Genomic DNA, 17,618 nt, shown 5'->3' on the forward strand with positions numbered 1-17,618 from the left:
GGAGCAACCATACAAAGTTGCAAAAGAAATGCAGGTTTGTAGAGTATGTATTAGACCAAGCAATAAATAATTTATAATGCTGGAGAAGGTGACCGTATTTTTAGCCGTAGAAATATGCAGATATGAAAGTCCTGGCTTTTAGTTTTCACTCTGCACTTCTGACCTTGAAGTTTGGGTCCATCCCATGCATTCCTAAAGCCTCTGCACTCATGAATATGCAACACACACTACAAAGCCCCAAAATCTGTAAAACAAAAAGGCCACCAGCAGAACCCCCTGAGCCCACAGGGTACCACTGGCAGCACTGCACGTTACAACCTAGCAGAAGATCAGCTGGGCTCCTTTGGGCAACAGCCACCTTCCAGTGAACCAGAAACATCCCCCACACCAATCTCTTTGTGATTCCTGACCCTGTGTCTAACCAACATCCCTTTGGTGTCAGAGGCACGTGTCTGGGAGGCTAAAACCCCCCCTTTGAAGACCACGAGAGTTGCATCTTGCTATCCTAAAGCAGCCTGGGAGCCAAGAGCAGGTCTTCATAAAAATGAGGAGCCCAGGGAAACCAAGAAAGAATTACAGCTTCCACGCCAAGCTACTTCTGGCTAAATCTAACGAGCAGGGTGAGGACACACCAACAAGACCACCAGGGTAAGAGGTGCTGCAAGGCAAGGGCCAGGCAGGGGAGAAGACAACGTGGTATCTCAGAGGATGAGAGAAGCTTTCAGCTCCTGCCATGGGAGGAGCTCATGAGAACTGAAGAGAAGCACAGAGCCCACCTGGTCTCCCGAGGGCTTCACTCTTGCACCCAAGGATGGAGCTCACCTGGACAAGGCAGCTCCCAGGACGAACGCAGAGTGCTCCTTCAGCGTGGCCTCGCTGCTGTTCAGCCCCTTGATCACAAGCTGGAGCCCACCCATGGAGAGGAAGTCCTTGGCGTTGTCCACCTGGGAGAGAGTAGGTCCTCCTCCTCATCATCATCAAAACTTCACTCCTACTTCAGTCATTCAGGCAATGTCAATAACTCGGTAAATCCCACCACATCCAAAACCACCCAGTTCTTTGCTCTCTCACCTACAAGTGGGAGCCCAGGAAATTGTATGTTTTGCAAACATAATTAATTTGTGCTCTAATTGTAGCACCAGGGGTTAGGAATATTTAGGAGCCTGTCGGCAGCGGTGGTACATGGGCAGCACCACCTTGGCTCGCAGCCGTTTCTCATGAGTGCTGGGAGAAGTTTAAACATCAGTGGGGATTCATCTGCCTTTGGCTTGAACCAGACGTGGGGCTAACCGGGCACAGAGCACAGGGGACATCTGTTCTTGGAGAGGAGATCAGAAAAGGGCCGCAAGTGGCTCGCCAGCCAAACCGAAACACTGCCACGTGCTTTAAGTGCCTGGGGGCTGCACTAGATGACCTTTAAAGGTCTCTTCCAACCCAAACCATTCTGATTGTGTGATATGACTATGTACAAAATTTGGTCCAAAGTCAAATCGATGCATTTTGGTCTTGAGGGATATTTTTTTTGCAGTTTCAAGGGCAATCTGCCAAACACTCAGAATCACACGTGCAAAAAATTCGGGTTTAGAATTTCAACTTTTCTCCTCCCTGCAAGCCAGGGAGACAACAGCACATGTTGGTAGATGGACACAGAACTTGAAAATGAGTTATCAGCTGGGCAAAGTGACCTCTTCAGCTTCACAGAGCAGAGCCCACCAATGGGGTGGGACAGGCCAGGCACTGCAAGGTACCTTGGGCTCGGGCACCATGCTCCAGCCTGGACGCTCAAAATAGTCAACAGCGACTTCACGCTCAGCATTATTTTTATCTCAACCCTGTCCCTTTACCAAAATTGGCCACGTGTTGGGTATTTTAGGTACCCATGAGAATGATGAAGCTCCTTAGCTTTATGTCCTATGGGGATGTCTTTACCAAAGCAGGACGTGGGGTGCTACAGCTCGTCTCTTCTCCCCGCAGGGACAGTACCCAGCCCCTGCTGTCCCTCTGCAAAGCCCATCTCCGCGGGTCTGCTGGAGCTGATTCAGGATTTGCAGCAGCTTTTGTATCCTTTCAGATCCTGTTCTTTTAACTGCCCCTGCAAACTGGGCCTGCCAGCACTCTGACTTTTCTACAGGCCCATCTTTGTCTACAAAGAAATCTATACAACAACCCAATTTCGGCTACCAGTGGGTGCTTTTATTGCTCAGCCTCTGTAAAAACTCCTGAGGCTGTTTTAGTGCTGGAATTGGATGTCGGCTTCTGCTCAAGAGGGAACCATAGACAGGCAGAAGTTTGGCTAAAACCAATCATCAGTGTAACCTCAGCAGCACTGGAGCCCTTCAAGCCAGCCCCACCATGGGCGAGACACCTCAATGGCAGATTATAAACTTTGCTGTAAAGCTTATTTTGAAGATGTATTTATTTTGTTTTTCCTAACTGGAATCTGTTGTGAGAGCTCCTTCCCTCACTTGCTGTTTTAAAACCGACAAACCCCCCAAACTCAACAACTTGAAGGTATCAGCCTCTCTGATACCTTCTCCACTCTCTGGGGAGCGGAGGATGCTGAGCAGCAGCAGCTCACGCCTCACTTCAGTCCACTGAAATCAGCACAGGAGAAAGCCCAGGATCAAAAGAGCTCTTGAGCAAAGCACCCAGGCAAGGTGGGTGCAGAGAGGGGTGAGAGAAGAGCAGATATGACAGCACTTGTTTCGGGAGTGGCTTTGAATTGGAGGAGAAAGAGAACAGGGAGGGAAGGCGAGAGAGAAAATGATAGAAAACAAAGGCAAGGAAAAGCAGCATGTCAAGCGAACCCAGCAAAGAGGAAAGGAGCAGTGAGGGATGGTGCAGCGTGTCAGAGGGGGGGAGAGGCAGATAAGGAGAGTAAATAATTGAGAGAAAGAGCCTGCAAGGCGTGAGAGCAGGCCCTGGCTCCGTGCACGGCTGCGTGAGCCCCGTGAATTCTGCTTAGAAATGAGTGAGTTAGGCTCTGGCCCCTTCACATTGGCATTTGTTTTTTCTGCACTACAGATAACCTGGCAAGCCAAACCTTCCTGCTCCTTCTCCAGGATGGGCTCCCCAACACGCCCAGCTCAATCCTGATGGATGAGAAGCAAATCAGAGCTAGCAAAGTGAGCGCTGAGCAAAGATGGAGCCCTTGGGCTGACTTCAAGAAAAGGAGGGAGGATCTCTCCCTCCTGTCCCTCACAGTGAACTGGGGCATGTGCTGCTTGGTGGCCCAGCGCCCGGGGACGCTCATGGCCACGCCAGGGAGCAAGGAGCATCCTCTGCCTGCAAACCCTCCAAGAGGTGGTGGCATTTGCCACTCCGTGGGGCATTCTGTGCCTCCCGGGGGCCAGGAGCAGAACGATTATCAGAAAGCTGTGGCACATCACCATTCAGACGGGGGCTGGGGGAGCAGCAGAGCTACCACACGTGGGTGGGCACTGTCCTGGGCCACCCAGCCCCCCAGGGATCCCTGTCCCCCAGCAGCAGGGCTGCGGCTCATCGCAGAGGGCTCCTGACAAGTTCAGCCCTCCCGGGGTTATGCGGCACAAGCGTATTTGGCTGCTGTTCAGTAATTACATTAAGCCAGTGCTGCTAAAGTCAGTCCCAAGCAGAGATAATGCTCTGGACGCATTTGACTGGCTGGAAGAAGACAGAGAAGGAAAAGGCACGCTGGCTTTGAGACAAGTCATATTTCTTATCAGCTTCCTGCCTGATAAGAAGGTGCTGCCCAGCCATCTGCCCCGCGAGCGCGGGCACAGAGCACCATTGTGATGGATGCACAAAGGATTGCTCTGTGCTGCCTGCCAGCCTCCCTGCCAGTCCCCCTCACTGACCCCTCTGGTGTGGGGTGTGCTCCCTTTTGATGCTCCAGTCCCCGCAGAGGGAGCGGGGATCACTTCCCAGCTCCTCCCGCCTCTCTGGAACCATGCGCCCCAGGATTCTGTGCTGGATCCGTCCAGGCTGCTGTGCTGGAAACCAAAGCAGCCCAGGGTGTTTGGAGGTTGCTTTTCAGCATTCTGGCTTGATGCTCTGGCACCCTTGACCAGAGAGAATCAGCCCCGAGTAGAAATAGGAAGCGCTTTGGGTGCCCATTGTTCACACTCATTCTCTGAGTCAGACAGATGTTGTCAGCGAAACAAAAGCCTGGAGAACAAACAGCAAGGAACCCTCTGCGTGCGTACAGCAGAGATTTAGTGTGGAAATTCAAGACAAAGAGCCCTGGAAATAACACTCCTGTCAGCTGCTGCCTGGGCTCCCTCTCTCAGCAGCACATTCCTTCAGCCACCTTCCCCCAAAATGCCATGCTTGAAGAAGTGTCTTTCCAGTGAAAGGTCTTGCACCAGCACCTCCCAAGAGTTGTCCCGTGCACTCTGTGAAATGATGAAGTCACCGAGAGTGGCACTGGAAGCTCTTCCAGTCTGCTCCAGACTCTTTCAGTCGCTGGGGAGGGAGAAGGCCAGTCCTTTCCAACGAGGCAGGACTCAGCCTCCATGCCCAGACACCCACCCAAGCTGCTGCAGCCTGGGAGGGCACCGAGCACAAGGGAGCAGAGTGGTGTGCCCAGAGCGTGCAGCCAATGGGAGGGAAACGTGTGAGCTGAAAGCAGAGCAAGAGATCACCAGCAGGGGGAAAAGCTCACGAGCATAAACCAAAGGAAGTGAGATCTCAGGGAACACATTCAACCTCAGACCGAGGCAATGGGCACGTCTCAGCAACACACCATTCACCTGCCATTCAGCTGCTGTCACCACCAGCCAAGACCTGAAGAGGCTCCAACGCCACTTCTTACATCAGGACAGCAGTAGCCTGCTCAGGTGGCCAAGAAGGCCACCAGCATCCTGGCCTGGACCAAAACTAGTGTGGCCAGCAGGAGTAGGGAAGTGATCATGCCCCTGGGCTCGGCACTGGGGAGGCCACAGCTTGAGTGCTGGGGTCAGGTTTGGGCACCACAGGGTAAGAAGGACATTGAGGGGCTGGAGCGGGTCCAGAGGACAACCAAGCTTGTGAGTGCTCTGGGGAACATGGCTTGTGAGGAGCAGCTGAGGGACCTGGGGGTGTTTCGTCTGGAGAAGAGGAGGCTGAGGGGAGACCTTATTGCTCTCTTCAGTTTCCTGACAGGAGGAGGTTGGAGTGAGGTAGGTGTTGGTCTCTTCTCCCAGGTTACTAGCAGTAGGACAAGAGGAAATGGGGATAAGCTGTGCCAGGGGAGGTTTCAGTTGGATCTGAAGAAGAATTTCTGTCCTGGCAGAGTGGTGAGGCATTGGCCCAGGCTGCCCAAGGAGGTGGTGGATTCCCCGTCCCTGGAGGGGTTCAGAAAAACCTGTGGATGTGGCCCCTGGGGACATAGTTTAGTGGTCATAGGAGTGTTGGGTCATGGCTGGATGTGATAATCTTGGAGGTCTTTTCCAGCCTTCATGATTCTATGAAAATACAAGTGTCTGGGTGCCTGTCATCTTCCCTGGTATGAAGACATTCTCTGTGAACTGAGGTAAAGGCACCTCCCTGCAACCACAGAGGATGTCCATGGAAAGAGCGAGAAAATAATTTTCTTAGCCACCACTCTACTTCTGCAAAAACAGGCAGATAAAGGCCCTTTTCATAACGTTAAGTATACAAAAGAAGAGAACGAGAAGGAAAGAAAAGAAGCCCGAGAACAGACAACTAATCAGGTAACACTAACCCCCAGGAAACTGCTCGCTGCCGGCACAAGAGATGATTTATTCCAACTTGGATATAAAATCAGCCTGCAGTAGCTCTCTGCTGTCAGTTATTGTCCCAGGATTATGATAATTAAGCAATTTGTATTACCCGATACCGATAAGAAAAATAAACCCCCATTTATGGCACCGTATCCCCTGGGTTTTAAACGGTAGTTCCTAAAGCATTTTTGTTACCTGGTGAACATAATATTCGAGATCATAAAGCGCTGCGACTTTTTCATCCAGCGTGGAGGCAGAGCTGTTGAATTTGCTGATTAATTTAACCATAATTTCGTAATCCGTTTCCATCTTCACGTTCAGCTTTTCAAACTCCTCCTTCAGCTGCTCTATGGGCCGGAACTTCTTCCTCACCTCTTCCTCGTGGACCTTGAAAGCAGAAGGAGAAAACCAGATATGAAGGCAGGTGATAAAGGGAGCCAAGAATGATGGGGCAAGAAACTCCAGCCACAGATTTACAAGGGGAACCTGGCTGTCTATGCAAATGAATTCACTGCTGTGCATCAGAGGTGCAGGGGAAGCACTGGAGAGTCCTTCTGGGAAACCTGGGAACCCAGTTATCTGCAAGATACCTGCCCTGGGTACCAGCAAACACTTCCCAAGCCCGCACGTAGGGCTTTGAACACCTCTTCTATGTCCTACATGCCTCCCAAGGCAATACCAAGCCCAGAGGCAGGCAGCACTGCTGGCCTCTGTTTGCCTCTGAGTTCTCAATACATGACTGCAGAAAGCCCTGAGCAATCTCCCTGATCTCAGAGCTGCCCCTGCTTGGAGCTGGAGGTGGGGCTGGAGACCTCCTCCCTCCCAGAGGAATGCAGGCAATCGCTGCTGGGGACAGCAGCTGTGGGAAAGCGAGGCAGGAAGACCAGCTATGACATGGGGGCAGAGAAGTCCTGTGCCACAGGGCTTGGCCAGGAGACAGCTTCTCCTGCAGAGTGGCCTGTCTTCCTCATACAGACAGCCCCCCAAGGGCTGTGACGAAGCGAGAGCTGTGGGAAGACGTGGTGAGAAGGAAAAGGCTCTGCCAGAGATCTGAGAGAGCCTCAGAGCCAGCAGAGACCAGCTCTCCAGAATCAGCACTGGTGGCACTGGGATAGGTGGGGATAGAGCCTGCTACTGCAGGGGATGGAAGAAGCAGAGGCCAGACTCAAGACGGGCTGCCCCAAGAATCATGGAAAGGTTGGACAGGACCTTAAAGATAATCTAGTTCCAACCCCCGTGCCACAGGCAGGGACACCTCCCCCCAGACCAGGTTGCTCAAAGCCCCACACAACCTGGTCTCAAACACTTACAGTGATGGAGCATCCACAGCTTCCCTGGGCAGCCTGTGCCAGGGTCTCACCAGCCTCAGAGTGAAGAACTTCTTCCTAATTTTTAGTCTAATTCCACTCTCTTCTAGTTTGAAGCCATTAAACCTCATCCTATCACTACAAGCCCTTGTAAAAAGTTCCTCCCCAGCTTTCTTGTAGGCCCCCTTCAGATACTGGAAGGCCACCACAAGGTCTCCCTGGAGCCTTCTCTTCTCCAGGCTGAACAACCCCAACTTTCTCCTGCCGTCCTCCCAGCAGAGCGGTTCGAATCCCTTTGGATCATTGCTGTGGCCTCCTCTGGACCTACTCCAACAGGTCCAAGAGCAGGAGAAAGCAAGAAAGCCCCTTTTGAAAGGGATTCTGCCACGAACACAAATACCCAAACATTTTTATACAGGAACGAGCCCCAGGAAGAAGGTTTGGAGGCACAATGCACCGCTCCACTCCCCACATGCCAACAGAAGCTGAGGGCTGGAGCCATCAGAATAAAACCAGTGGAGGGATGGAGGTGAAAGGACTGTCAGTCTAACAACAGCCCAGCAAACCTGTGCTAATGACTACTGGCCTGATGACTAGAGGCACCAGGCAGCCCACAGAAGGCCGTGCCCACCCCAAGCACAGCAGGTGGCTCTGGCAGGCGCGCAGCTGAGAACGCGCCTGGTGTAACTCCATTTCCTTTGACACAGCCACCCCAAGGACAGACTTGCTCCCTGCAGGGGTGATTTTAAAGGGAGTACTTTAGGTCCATTAGATGTAGCTGGGTTTAGCCCTGTTGCTGGGACAATAGCTATTCTAACCGGGGTTTTTTAAATATGGCTTATTTTCACATAATAGAGTATCACTCATTTTTTGCATTTAAATGACACTCCTTTCAAGAAGTCCTGCTATCAGCAACGCTGGCTGCTACACAACATCCTACAGAAAAAGAAATAATGCCCTGCTGCCAGAGAGGGAGAAATAGACTTTCTGCAGCTCCAAGCTTTGAGAGTCTTGACTCCCACCTCAGTTTTCTTCCAACTGAGCCAACATCCAGGCAGCAAGAGGAGCCAGGGCCTAAGGAAATACTGCCGAGTGGAACTGGGGGAAAAGGCTGTGATCCATCCAACGAGTCACATTTCACCCCAGCAGAGTCACGCCAGTGGCTGGGGACCACCTCCAAGACTGGTGAGGACTGAAAGCAGCACTTAGCTTATATAAGGAAGCTTCACCACAGCCATTTGGGTTTCACTACCATGAGACTGGAAACCTAAATCAAGGAGGATAGCAACTGGCAAAGTAAATTCCTTTCCAAATACCATCACGCCGCAATCCAGTCCACTCTGGGGGTCTGCAGACTTCTGTGTGAACCAAGCAGCAGTTGAACAAAGCAATCAAAGCAACAGGTAAAAATACTCCCAAACAATGGAAAGGAAATCAGCCCCTGAATGGACACAGAGAAGTCTGGTGGCTGATCTGTCACTGAACTGCTGATCCCAGCCCGCTCCACCACTGCAGCCTCTCTCCCTCTGGGAGCTCACAGAGAAACACCCTGAACTGTGAGAATATCCTGAAGTACCCATCATGTAGGGTGTTCACATCCACGTAAAGCACATTGCTTTAGAAACAAGGAACTCTCTTTTCTTACCTTTCTTTCTGCCTTCTCACTCTCTTTCATTTTAGCCAATGCCTTTTTGAGCTCCTGGGATGTGAATGAATTTGAGTCAACATCCACCTTGCCCAGCCTTGAAGAGGAAACAAAATACAACATGGAATGAAAGAATAATTGTATCTGTGATTTTTTTTTTTGTGATATACTAGCAATGGATAACATCAGGAGGAAAGGAAATGAGAGCACTAGATTTCCACTCATCACACAAAAAGGCTCCACACTCAAGAAAAGTTTTGTCTGAGGGCTGTATTTTGTGTGTGGTTTACAGACAGCTCACCCTAACAATAAAAAAAGGCTCCGTAATCTGCACGCTGACCCAAAATCTCAAGTCCTGACACATCAAAAGAGCTGATTAATTCATGCCTCTGAATTCCATGTTGCAGTAGAGAAAAGCAGGAAAAGTTTCAGGGGAAAACAAAAAAAAAAGCACCACTGTGCCACTACATCATGGCTATGGGCTTGGAAGGTCTACCAAGGATATTTACAGCTGAAGTTCTGATACCCAGAGTTAGGGCAAGGTTAAATCCAAGGAGAAATCACACAGAAATGGTAAAAATCATGTTGTGTTGCTCTTTGTTTCTGTCTCATTGGTTCAGAGGGTGTTTTTCTGGGCCACAAACACTCCTGCACTGAAAAAAGGGAAGCCAGCTGTTGAGGCACCATGAAGCTCAAGGGCCTCTCCGTGCTCTCGAGTAACTGGGGCAGTGAGGGAAGCAACAGGAAGTCCCATGAAATCCAAAAAGCAAGTTCCCCATAGTAACTAAATCTGGCTGTGTTAGGAGGGTGCCAAGGGGAAAGTCAGCACCAGTGGAAGTTTTCAATCGGATTTGAGAACGTGGGTGCAAGGGAAGGCCAGGTGAGCCGAGGAGAACGTCGGCAGTAGCTGATGTGTGCAAATGACCATGAGTTCACAACCAATGTTATATATCTGGCTTGGGTCAGCACAAAGAGCCCCTCAACTGCTCTGAAGGCTGGACCTCTGCAAGTGGCTTCAGACTGATGGCCACAGATGTTTCCAAGGAGTAAATGCCACTGAAAAAAGCCACGCTGCACATCTAGTTCTGGTGTAGTGGCATGGAAAGCCATCAAGGTGCCCATGCAGACATACTCCTGGGGCTTCTATCAGCATCCCGGAGGGACTGCAAAGCGTGGGGCTCAGTTCTCACTCCTGAACCCCTAAAGCAGCAGTTCAGCCTCGGGAAGAGGCAGCAGCTGAGTGCACCAGGGAACCTGGGCTCTTGTGAAAGCCAGGATTGCCACAGCCCCTCCCCACCCCCCCAAAGTGCTCTGCATCACTCTACCTTTTTCTTCTTCTCTCTTCTCTCGCCTCACTCTTCCCACTCCCGCTGTCTGGGAGCTTGGCTTCTCTCTCTCCTGTCTGTAGGTTCAGTCGCACATGTGACCCTGCCGGAACAGCCTGACCTACAAACAAAGGTTGGACTGTTGCAGAGCACGTGTCACCCCAGCTTTGGGCAGGAAGGGTGAGCTGAAGGCGCACACCCCTTGTGCCACCCGGTGAACAGTGGCCATGGGCCACTCTCCCCTCCAGGGATGCCCTTTTGACCTCACAGCGATGCCACCGTGAGCCATCAAATGCATCCCAGTGCCACACGGGACCCCGAGCTCAGCCCCTGCTCCCTCCCAGGCCAGTTCCTAAGAGAGCACGAAAGCTCCGTGTCAGGGGTGGATTTGGAGGCTACTTGAAGAGAGGGGAACTGGTTGTCGGTTGGGGTAGGGAGCATAAAATCGAGCAGCCAAGGTGAAATCAAAGCCCACGTCTGAGTACAGCCGAATACCAAGTGCACCGAGACGACGCTGTGTGGGTTTGGAAACGCTGTATTAAAAGGAATATATGATCACTACTATCCACCAACAAAAACACAAGGAATACATTAAGCTTTGGTTTATAAATGCAGAAAAGATGGGAAATGCAGCCTGGTTTTCCATGGACATAATTCACCCCAAACGAGTCACAGCAGCCAGCCATGGCACTGGGATGGAGGGGTGGCAATATCTGGTTGCTTTGTCTTGATCTGCCTTCATCTTCTATAGATCTGCCTGCTTAGGAGAGTGGGGTGGCAGTTGGAGGAGCATGGAGAGCTTAGGTGCACGGGGCTGGACACGCAAGCAGAGACACAGCAGCTCATGTCCCCCTCTCTCAGGGAGGTCTCCCTGTTCAGCCTTATCTTTAATCTGCTTCTTTTTACCTAAGAAGATGCCTAGATGAAAATCATACAGCATGCAGGAGACAGGTAACATCTGCTACCAAAGGGGAGCGAAGACAAGGATCATTACTTCATACAATGAATACATGTTCTTAAAGACAAAATCTTCTAGTCTAGGGAACGACCAGATTGATCCCACCCTCTTCAAGACCAAAGCGACATTTCACTGATCAAAGGACTTGGTGCTTTCTACATAAGGCTGGGATGTTTGTCACAATTCATATAAAAAACATTTCAAAGCCTAAAGCCATCCAGCAGGTATAAATGCATTTAAAAAACCAAGGAAAATACATTTTGGAGGACTTGCTCTTACAACAGGGTGCATTTCTGATAGCTTGTCTTTCTCTCCACCATACTGTGTCCAGCTCTGGAGTCCCCAGCACAGCAGAGACAGGGACCTGCTGGAGTGGGGACAGAGGAGCCCCAGCAATGACCCGAGGGGGGAACCCCTCTGCTGGGAGCCCAGCAGGAGAGAGTTGGGCTGGGGCAGCTGCAGAGGAGAAGGCTCCAGCTGGGGAGACCTCCTGGGGGCCTGCCAGGACTTCAAGGGTCCAAGAAGAAAGATGGGGATGGAACTTTCACCAGAGACTGTTGCAATAGGACAAGGGATGATGGGTCTAAACTGAAAGTGGGAGGTTCAGACTAGACAGAAGGAAGAAATATTCTCTGTTGAGGGTGGTGAGCCACTGTCCCAGGTTGCCCAGAGGTGGTCGCTGCCCCATCCCTGGGAGCATTCCAGGTGAGGTTGGATGGAGCTCGGAGCAACCTGCTCTAGTTGCAGATGTCCAACCCCTATGCACGGAACAGGGACAAGATGACCTTTAAAAGTCCCTTCCTACCCAAACCATTCTATGATATCCTGTCCCTAGGAAGATGTGTTGGAAGAAGGAATAAGCTTTACTCCATGTGTGTCTCTAGCAGAGCACCATCCCAATTGGGAAAGGTGAGCTTTGAGGAGCTCACGGCCACAGCTGAGCTCTCATCAAAAAAAAAAGGGGCAGCTGCAGAGGAGAAGGCTCCAGCTGGGGAGACCTCCTGGGGGCCTGCCAGGACTTCAAGGGTCCAAGAAGAAAGATGGGGATGGAACTTTCACCAGAGACTGTTGCAATAGGACAAGGGATGATGGGTCTAAACTGAAAGTGGGAGGTTCAGACTAGACAGAAGGAAGAAATATTCTCTGTTGAGGGTGGTGAGCCACTGTCCCAGGTTGCCCAGAGGTGGTCGCTGCCCCATCCCTGGGAGCATTCCAGGTGAGGTTGGATGGAGCTCGGAGCAACCTGCTCTAGTTGCAGATGTCCAACCCCTATGCACGGAACAGGGACAAGATGACCTTTAAAAGTCCCTTCCTACCCAAACCATTCTATGATATCCTGTCCCTAGGAAGATGTGTTGGAAGAAGGAATAAGCTTTACTCCATGTGTGTCTCTAGCAGAGCACCATCCCAATTGGGAAAGGTGAGCTTTGAGGAGCTCGCGGCCACAGCTGAGCTATCCTCATGGCAGGCAACACAGGCAGGACACATCAGTCAAAAAGGGTTTTGTGGGATCTCCACAAAAAAGACAACACCACGTCTCTCCCTGTTTCAGGAGACATGGGGTCTGCCAGCAGGGGAAAAAATAAATCAATTTTAAAATGGCACTGTGTGCAGAACACATGGCATGCCTGAGCTCACACACACAGAGCAACCAAATTAAGGAGGTTGCCATGGGGAAAGACACAAACCTTTCCTGTTCCTGCTCCTTCACACCTCCCTAAAGGAGATTTTACTGAGACCATCCAAACCCCAGCCCAGAAATCTCAGCCTTGATGTCTTTAAGAGGCTTTTGTTGCTACAGGGATTTCTCACCGCTGAGCACAGCAGTGCAGGTTCATGCCACAGCAGGACAAAGATGCTGCCTTATTAAAAAATCAAGACAAACATCTCTGTTTTCAGCAAAAAAAGATTGGCCCAGTCACCTAAAAATATTCCAGATGTTTGAGATGGGATGAGGTCTTCAGTCTTGTTTAGTTTTGGGTATCTTGAAGTATTCTTCATAAAGCGGGTTGGGGGGTGGGTTGACTTGAGTAATGTGATTACAATTGCTGATTTAAATGAGCAAGCTGGAAATCCTCAACTTTAGTCATGTTTCAGTATGCAGCTTCGAGACACTTCTCTTCAAAATACTTGATTCTCTTTGATTTCTATAATTTGATAGTATTCAGCAACTGGGAGCACACACCAGAGCCATACCTATGTAAGCACGGACAGCTTCATGTGCTGCTAACACTCCTCATAGATTTTTTGCCTAGATAAATTAATTTTCAATAAAACTCAAAAAATACAAACCCAAGTTTATATTTAAGCAATTTTCTGACCTTTTTTTCTCCTTGACACCTTAAAAAAACCTAAAAGATGTCCAAACAGGTACAGATTGTTTGTGTCTTAATGGAGCTGAATGGTGTCACTTCCCAGAGATCCCCAAAACCTACAGCTGCTAACTCCCATCCTGTCCTACTCCCTCACTCCTTCTGAAGGGAAAGAAGAGTTTCCATTCTAGTTCCTCTCCCACCTCCAAATCAACTACCCAGTGAGTAGAAATAGCTGTATAAACCCCGCCACAAACCTGCGGAAGTGGCTCTAAGTGTTGGAGGAGGAAGCTGGCAAGCTCCTTCCCCCACGGCCAGCTTGTACTCTTTACTACTTAAAAAATACCCCACACTTGGTATTTTTTTAAACCACCACTAAAATGATTTGAATACACGTTATTGCATCGGCTTAGTTGATGGATCTACTGGCCTGGTAGACCACCCAGTGTCCCTGTCGGGGACGTGCCACCCACTCACCCACCCATCAATCAATCAGCCCTTTGCCTCGCAACCAAAAAGATCGTATCCAAGAGGTAAAATACTTCCACAAGATAAAACCCCCTTATTATTCCTCTTCTCCATGTCATCCCTTTATCAGCTGCAGAAGCTGGAGCACGACCTCTTTGACTTCCAGAACTCCCCAGACAAACCTGGACCCCTGTGCTTCCTGGAGCTCCTCCTCACTGAATTCATTTGCTTTGGACGTGTTCCATCTGTCCCAAAAGCTGCTTCAAGTGGCACCAAGGGAGAATTTAATTTATAGCCCTATTCTTTTAATCTTAGTCCAGCAGATTTTTTTTTTTCAGACATCTGTTTATTTCTTCTTATAATATATTAGAGGGAGTAACAGCACCAGAGTCAGCTTCAAGGCAGCGACTCGCTCGCACGGGTTCTGCTGACATTTCTGAACTGATGCTGTTTCTCTCTTGAGTTTTATGTTATCAGCTAAACCTGTCAGCTGAAATTATTGCCTTGTAACCAAATCACAGTAATCTGTTATTCTGTTCTGTGCATGTTTCTGAAGCTCTATACCTGTACCAAGCCTCGCAGAGGCTGAAAAACTGAGATGATAAATAAATAAACAAATGGAAAACGGAACAGGCTTCCACTGGGCTCACAACTGAGGTGAGAATCGAGGTGTGTTATAGCCAGGATAACTAAAAGCAGAGAGCTGCTGGGCTAGATGTGCACCCTGAAGTCACAGCCAAGTAATCCCACCTTGCTGCTTCTAGACCAACCAAATACCAACTGTGTTTCCTCACAAAATAAGAAGGTCTCATCCAGCTCGGCTCCTTTCTGGTGCATTATTTCACTTAGTGCTGGCCACGAGTGGTTCTGTGTTTCCGCACGGGGACAAGGCTGAGCCCCAACTCACTACACAGCAATAGGAAGGCATTAAAAAGAACTGGGTGTTTCAGGTCACTCATAGACATGCAAATCTCACACCGAGACCATGCAATAACACAGCAGCTTCCCCATCCCCTGCCTGTCCCTTGAACCCATGAGGTGCCACCCATTGACCTGCCCAGCAGAGACTGGAGTCTCCCCCTCCAGAAGAACCTTCTGGCACCACTTTGGTCCCTAGGGCAGAGAAATGTCCCCCTGGGAAGGGAAATGTCCCCCCGGGAAGGCTTCTGCAAGCAGAAAAAAAGGGTGAAAAAAGGGCTTTGAGCAACCTGGTCTAGTGGGAGGTGTCTCTGCTCACTGCAGGGGGGGTGGAACTAGATGATCGTTAAGGTCCCTTCCAATCCCAACCTTTCTGTGATGCTGTGATCCAGCTCGCCGAGGCAGATCCCCTGTGAGCATCCTTGTTTGCCATTGTAAAAAGGAAAAAAAAAAAAAAAGAAAATCTATTAAGGGTGTGAAACTAAACCACAGTTCTGAGTCAGTACCTGGCTCTGCAGTTCTCAGAAATCACCCCGGTATCTGAGCCAGCATCAGACAGCAGTTCCCTTTCTTTACTCCTTGTTTCTCCCGGCGTGGGAGAGGGAGGGGAAAGGGACTTTCTTTCTAATACAGGCCACAAAAGGAGCCTGAACCAAGAGGTGGATGTATCAGAAATAAGGAGGCTGCACAAGAGGGACAGAGTATCAGCAAAATGTTACCTGGTGGCACCGTGCCCGCTCCTTTCCTAACGTCCCAAGGAAAAACCCCACAAGGGGAGAAATCCAAGGAGGGAGCAGTGCTCCCCTCTGCTGCACCCACTCGTGCCACGGGGGGTGGATGGGAGAGGCTGGGGCACCATGTGCTGGTCACACGCAGGGGGCACAACTGCCCGGGCACCCGCCCAGGACCTCTGTGCATGAGGAGGAGAGAGGACCCAGCCCTGGGCTGCTCTGGCTCCAGACCAGCTCTGGTCAGTGCTGCTGAGGAAGGAAACAGCAAAGCCTGGCTTCTTTTTTTTTTAAATTTTAGTTTTTCCCTCTTTAAGTGCAAGTCACACCACTCCTTGGCTCGCTTGTTCTTTCACAACAGAACATTTTTACACTCAAAAGGAAGGGAAGATGTGTAGAAGACACAGGTCAAGAAGAGATGGATTACTGATGGGAAGGGGAAGCCCAGAGACTGAATCTCATTTTCCTGCCCCCTCTTCACTCATCAACAGCCTCTTGCAGGCGTTTGTTTTCTGGCACTCACTGTTCCTACCAGTTAAGTGGCACCAGAAATGGTCATTAACATGCTCTAGGTCACCTCTTCCAGAGAGCTGGTGGAGAGGTTTAACAGCATCAGGCCAGAGAGCTTCCCTCAGTTACCATTTCTTCCCCACAATGGTTGTCCAGGGCTGTGCCAGTCTGCCCAGGGCAGTGGTGGAGTCCCCATCCCTGGAGGGGTTTCCAAGCCGTGGAGATGTGGTGCTGAGGGACATGGGTCAGTGGGGACCTGGCAGTGCTGAGGGAATGGTTGGACTTCATGCCTTTAAAGGTCTCCTCCAACCAAAAGAAGTCTCTGATTCTACAAACCCTTGCCATGACCACCTGTGGCCATTCCCATGGTGTCACTTCTCCTGGAGACAAAGGCAGCCATGCTGCCTGCAAATGAAAAGCCCTGGTGGTGTCAGGCTGGGTTTATCACCAATGTTTTGTCTTACCACTGCCCCTCACTATGGATGAGGATCTTGCTGTGCAGAGGGCTGACAAGAATAATGAGATGTCCTCCCCTTCCTGAGCATGCAGAGAGAGTTTCATCCTCAAAGCATGAGCAAACAACTCAAACTGCTGCCTTCTGCTGCCCAGAGCATGCAGGGAAACCCTGGGCAGGAAGGGCCAAGCCCCAGGCCCCAGTACTCAGCTCTCTCACACACCACACGTCTTCCAGAAATGTGTGAATGGGAGGAATCCTCGAGAGACTGAATGAAGAGGTAAAAAAACCCAAGAAACTCAGGGATGTTCCATGTAAGACACTTCAGCTGGTTAATTTATCTGACAGACCGTTCAGATAACACTCCAAGCTAGGCTAATAAATATCCTCCAATTCCACCTGTCAGAATGGTGAAGTATAAATGTGACATCTTCTCCAATGCTGGTTTTGCTCCACACTGCAGCAAAGCAGGCACATGGCAAACATTTTATAGCTTGCTGAGGGAGAACCAGGTCAGCAGGTAAAAGATTCTCCTCCACCTCTGTTCTGCCTTAGTGAGGCCACATCTGGAGTACTGGGTCCAGTTCTAGGCTGCCCTCTTCAAGAGAGACAAGGTCCTACTGGAGAGGGTCCAGAGGAGGCTGTGAAGCTGCTGAGGGGCCTGGAGCACCTCTGTGCCAGGAAAGGCTGAGAGCCCTGGGGCTGGTCAGCCTGGAGAAGAGAAGACTCAGAGGGGATCTGAATCAATGCTGAGTAAGAGCCTAAGGACCCCCGGGGGCAACAGGCTGGGGCCAGACTCTTGTCCTGTCACTGGGCATCACTGACAAGGGGCAACGGGCATAAACTGGAACCCAGGAGGTTCCACCCGAACATGAGGAGAAACTTCTTTTGTATGTGGGTGCCAGAGCCTGGAGCAGGCTGCCCAGAGAGGTTGTGGAGTCTCCTTCTCCGGAGAGGTTCCAAACCCACCTGGATGCCATCCTGGGCACCCTGCTGTGGGTGAGCTGCTGGAGCAGGGTGTGGGATGAGATGATCTCCAGAAGTTCTACCACGCTGGGATTCTGTGAAGTTATTGGTGGCTCAACACACAGAGCTGCTGCTGGCAGCAAAGCCACCCACGGGAAAAGCCTCAAATCAACACATCCCAATACCAAGAGCTGCCTCTCTGCTGTTGCCTGGTGTCCTGTTGTGTCTCAAAGACTCAGGACCGCTTTCTGCTGGATTTGAACCTTACTCAAACAGTTTCCCATTTAGCAAGAGAGAAGCTACTTACTGGAGCTTGCTGGGCTAC

At 50.5% G+C, this 17,618-nt stretch overlaps 1 protein-coding gene across 1 annotated transcript; it reads right to left on the minus strand.

Annotated features, from left to right (window-relative positions):
- Positions 1 to 822: 822 nt before the first annotated feature.
- On the minus strand, positions 823 to 10,100 carry LOC103769054 (nucleotide exchange factor SIL1-like; the record flags this gene model as incomplete). Its single annotated transcript, XM_008936227.1, has 4 exons — positions 823 to 944; positions 5,898 to 6,089; positions 8,655 to 8,751; positions 9,980 to 10,100. Coding segments are annotated over 4 exons (532 nt in total), but the record flags the coding sequence as incomplete, so codon positions are not given.
- Positions 10,101 to 17,618: the final 7,518 nt, after the last annotated feature.

The sequence above is a fragment of the Merops nubicus genome, unplaced genomic scaffold, assembly GCF_000691845.1.
Source record: "Merops nubicus isolate BGI_N331 unplaced genomic scaffold, ASM69184v1 scaffold21352, whole genome shotgun sequence".
In the NCBI taxonomy this organism is placed as follows: Eukaryota; Metazoa; Chordata; class Aves; order Coraciiformes; family Meropidae; genus Merops; species Merops nubicus.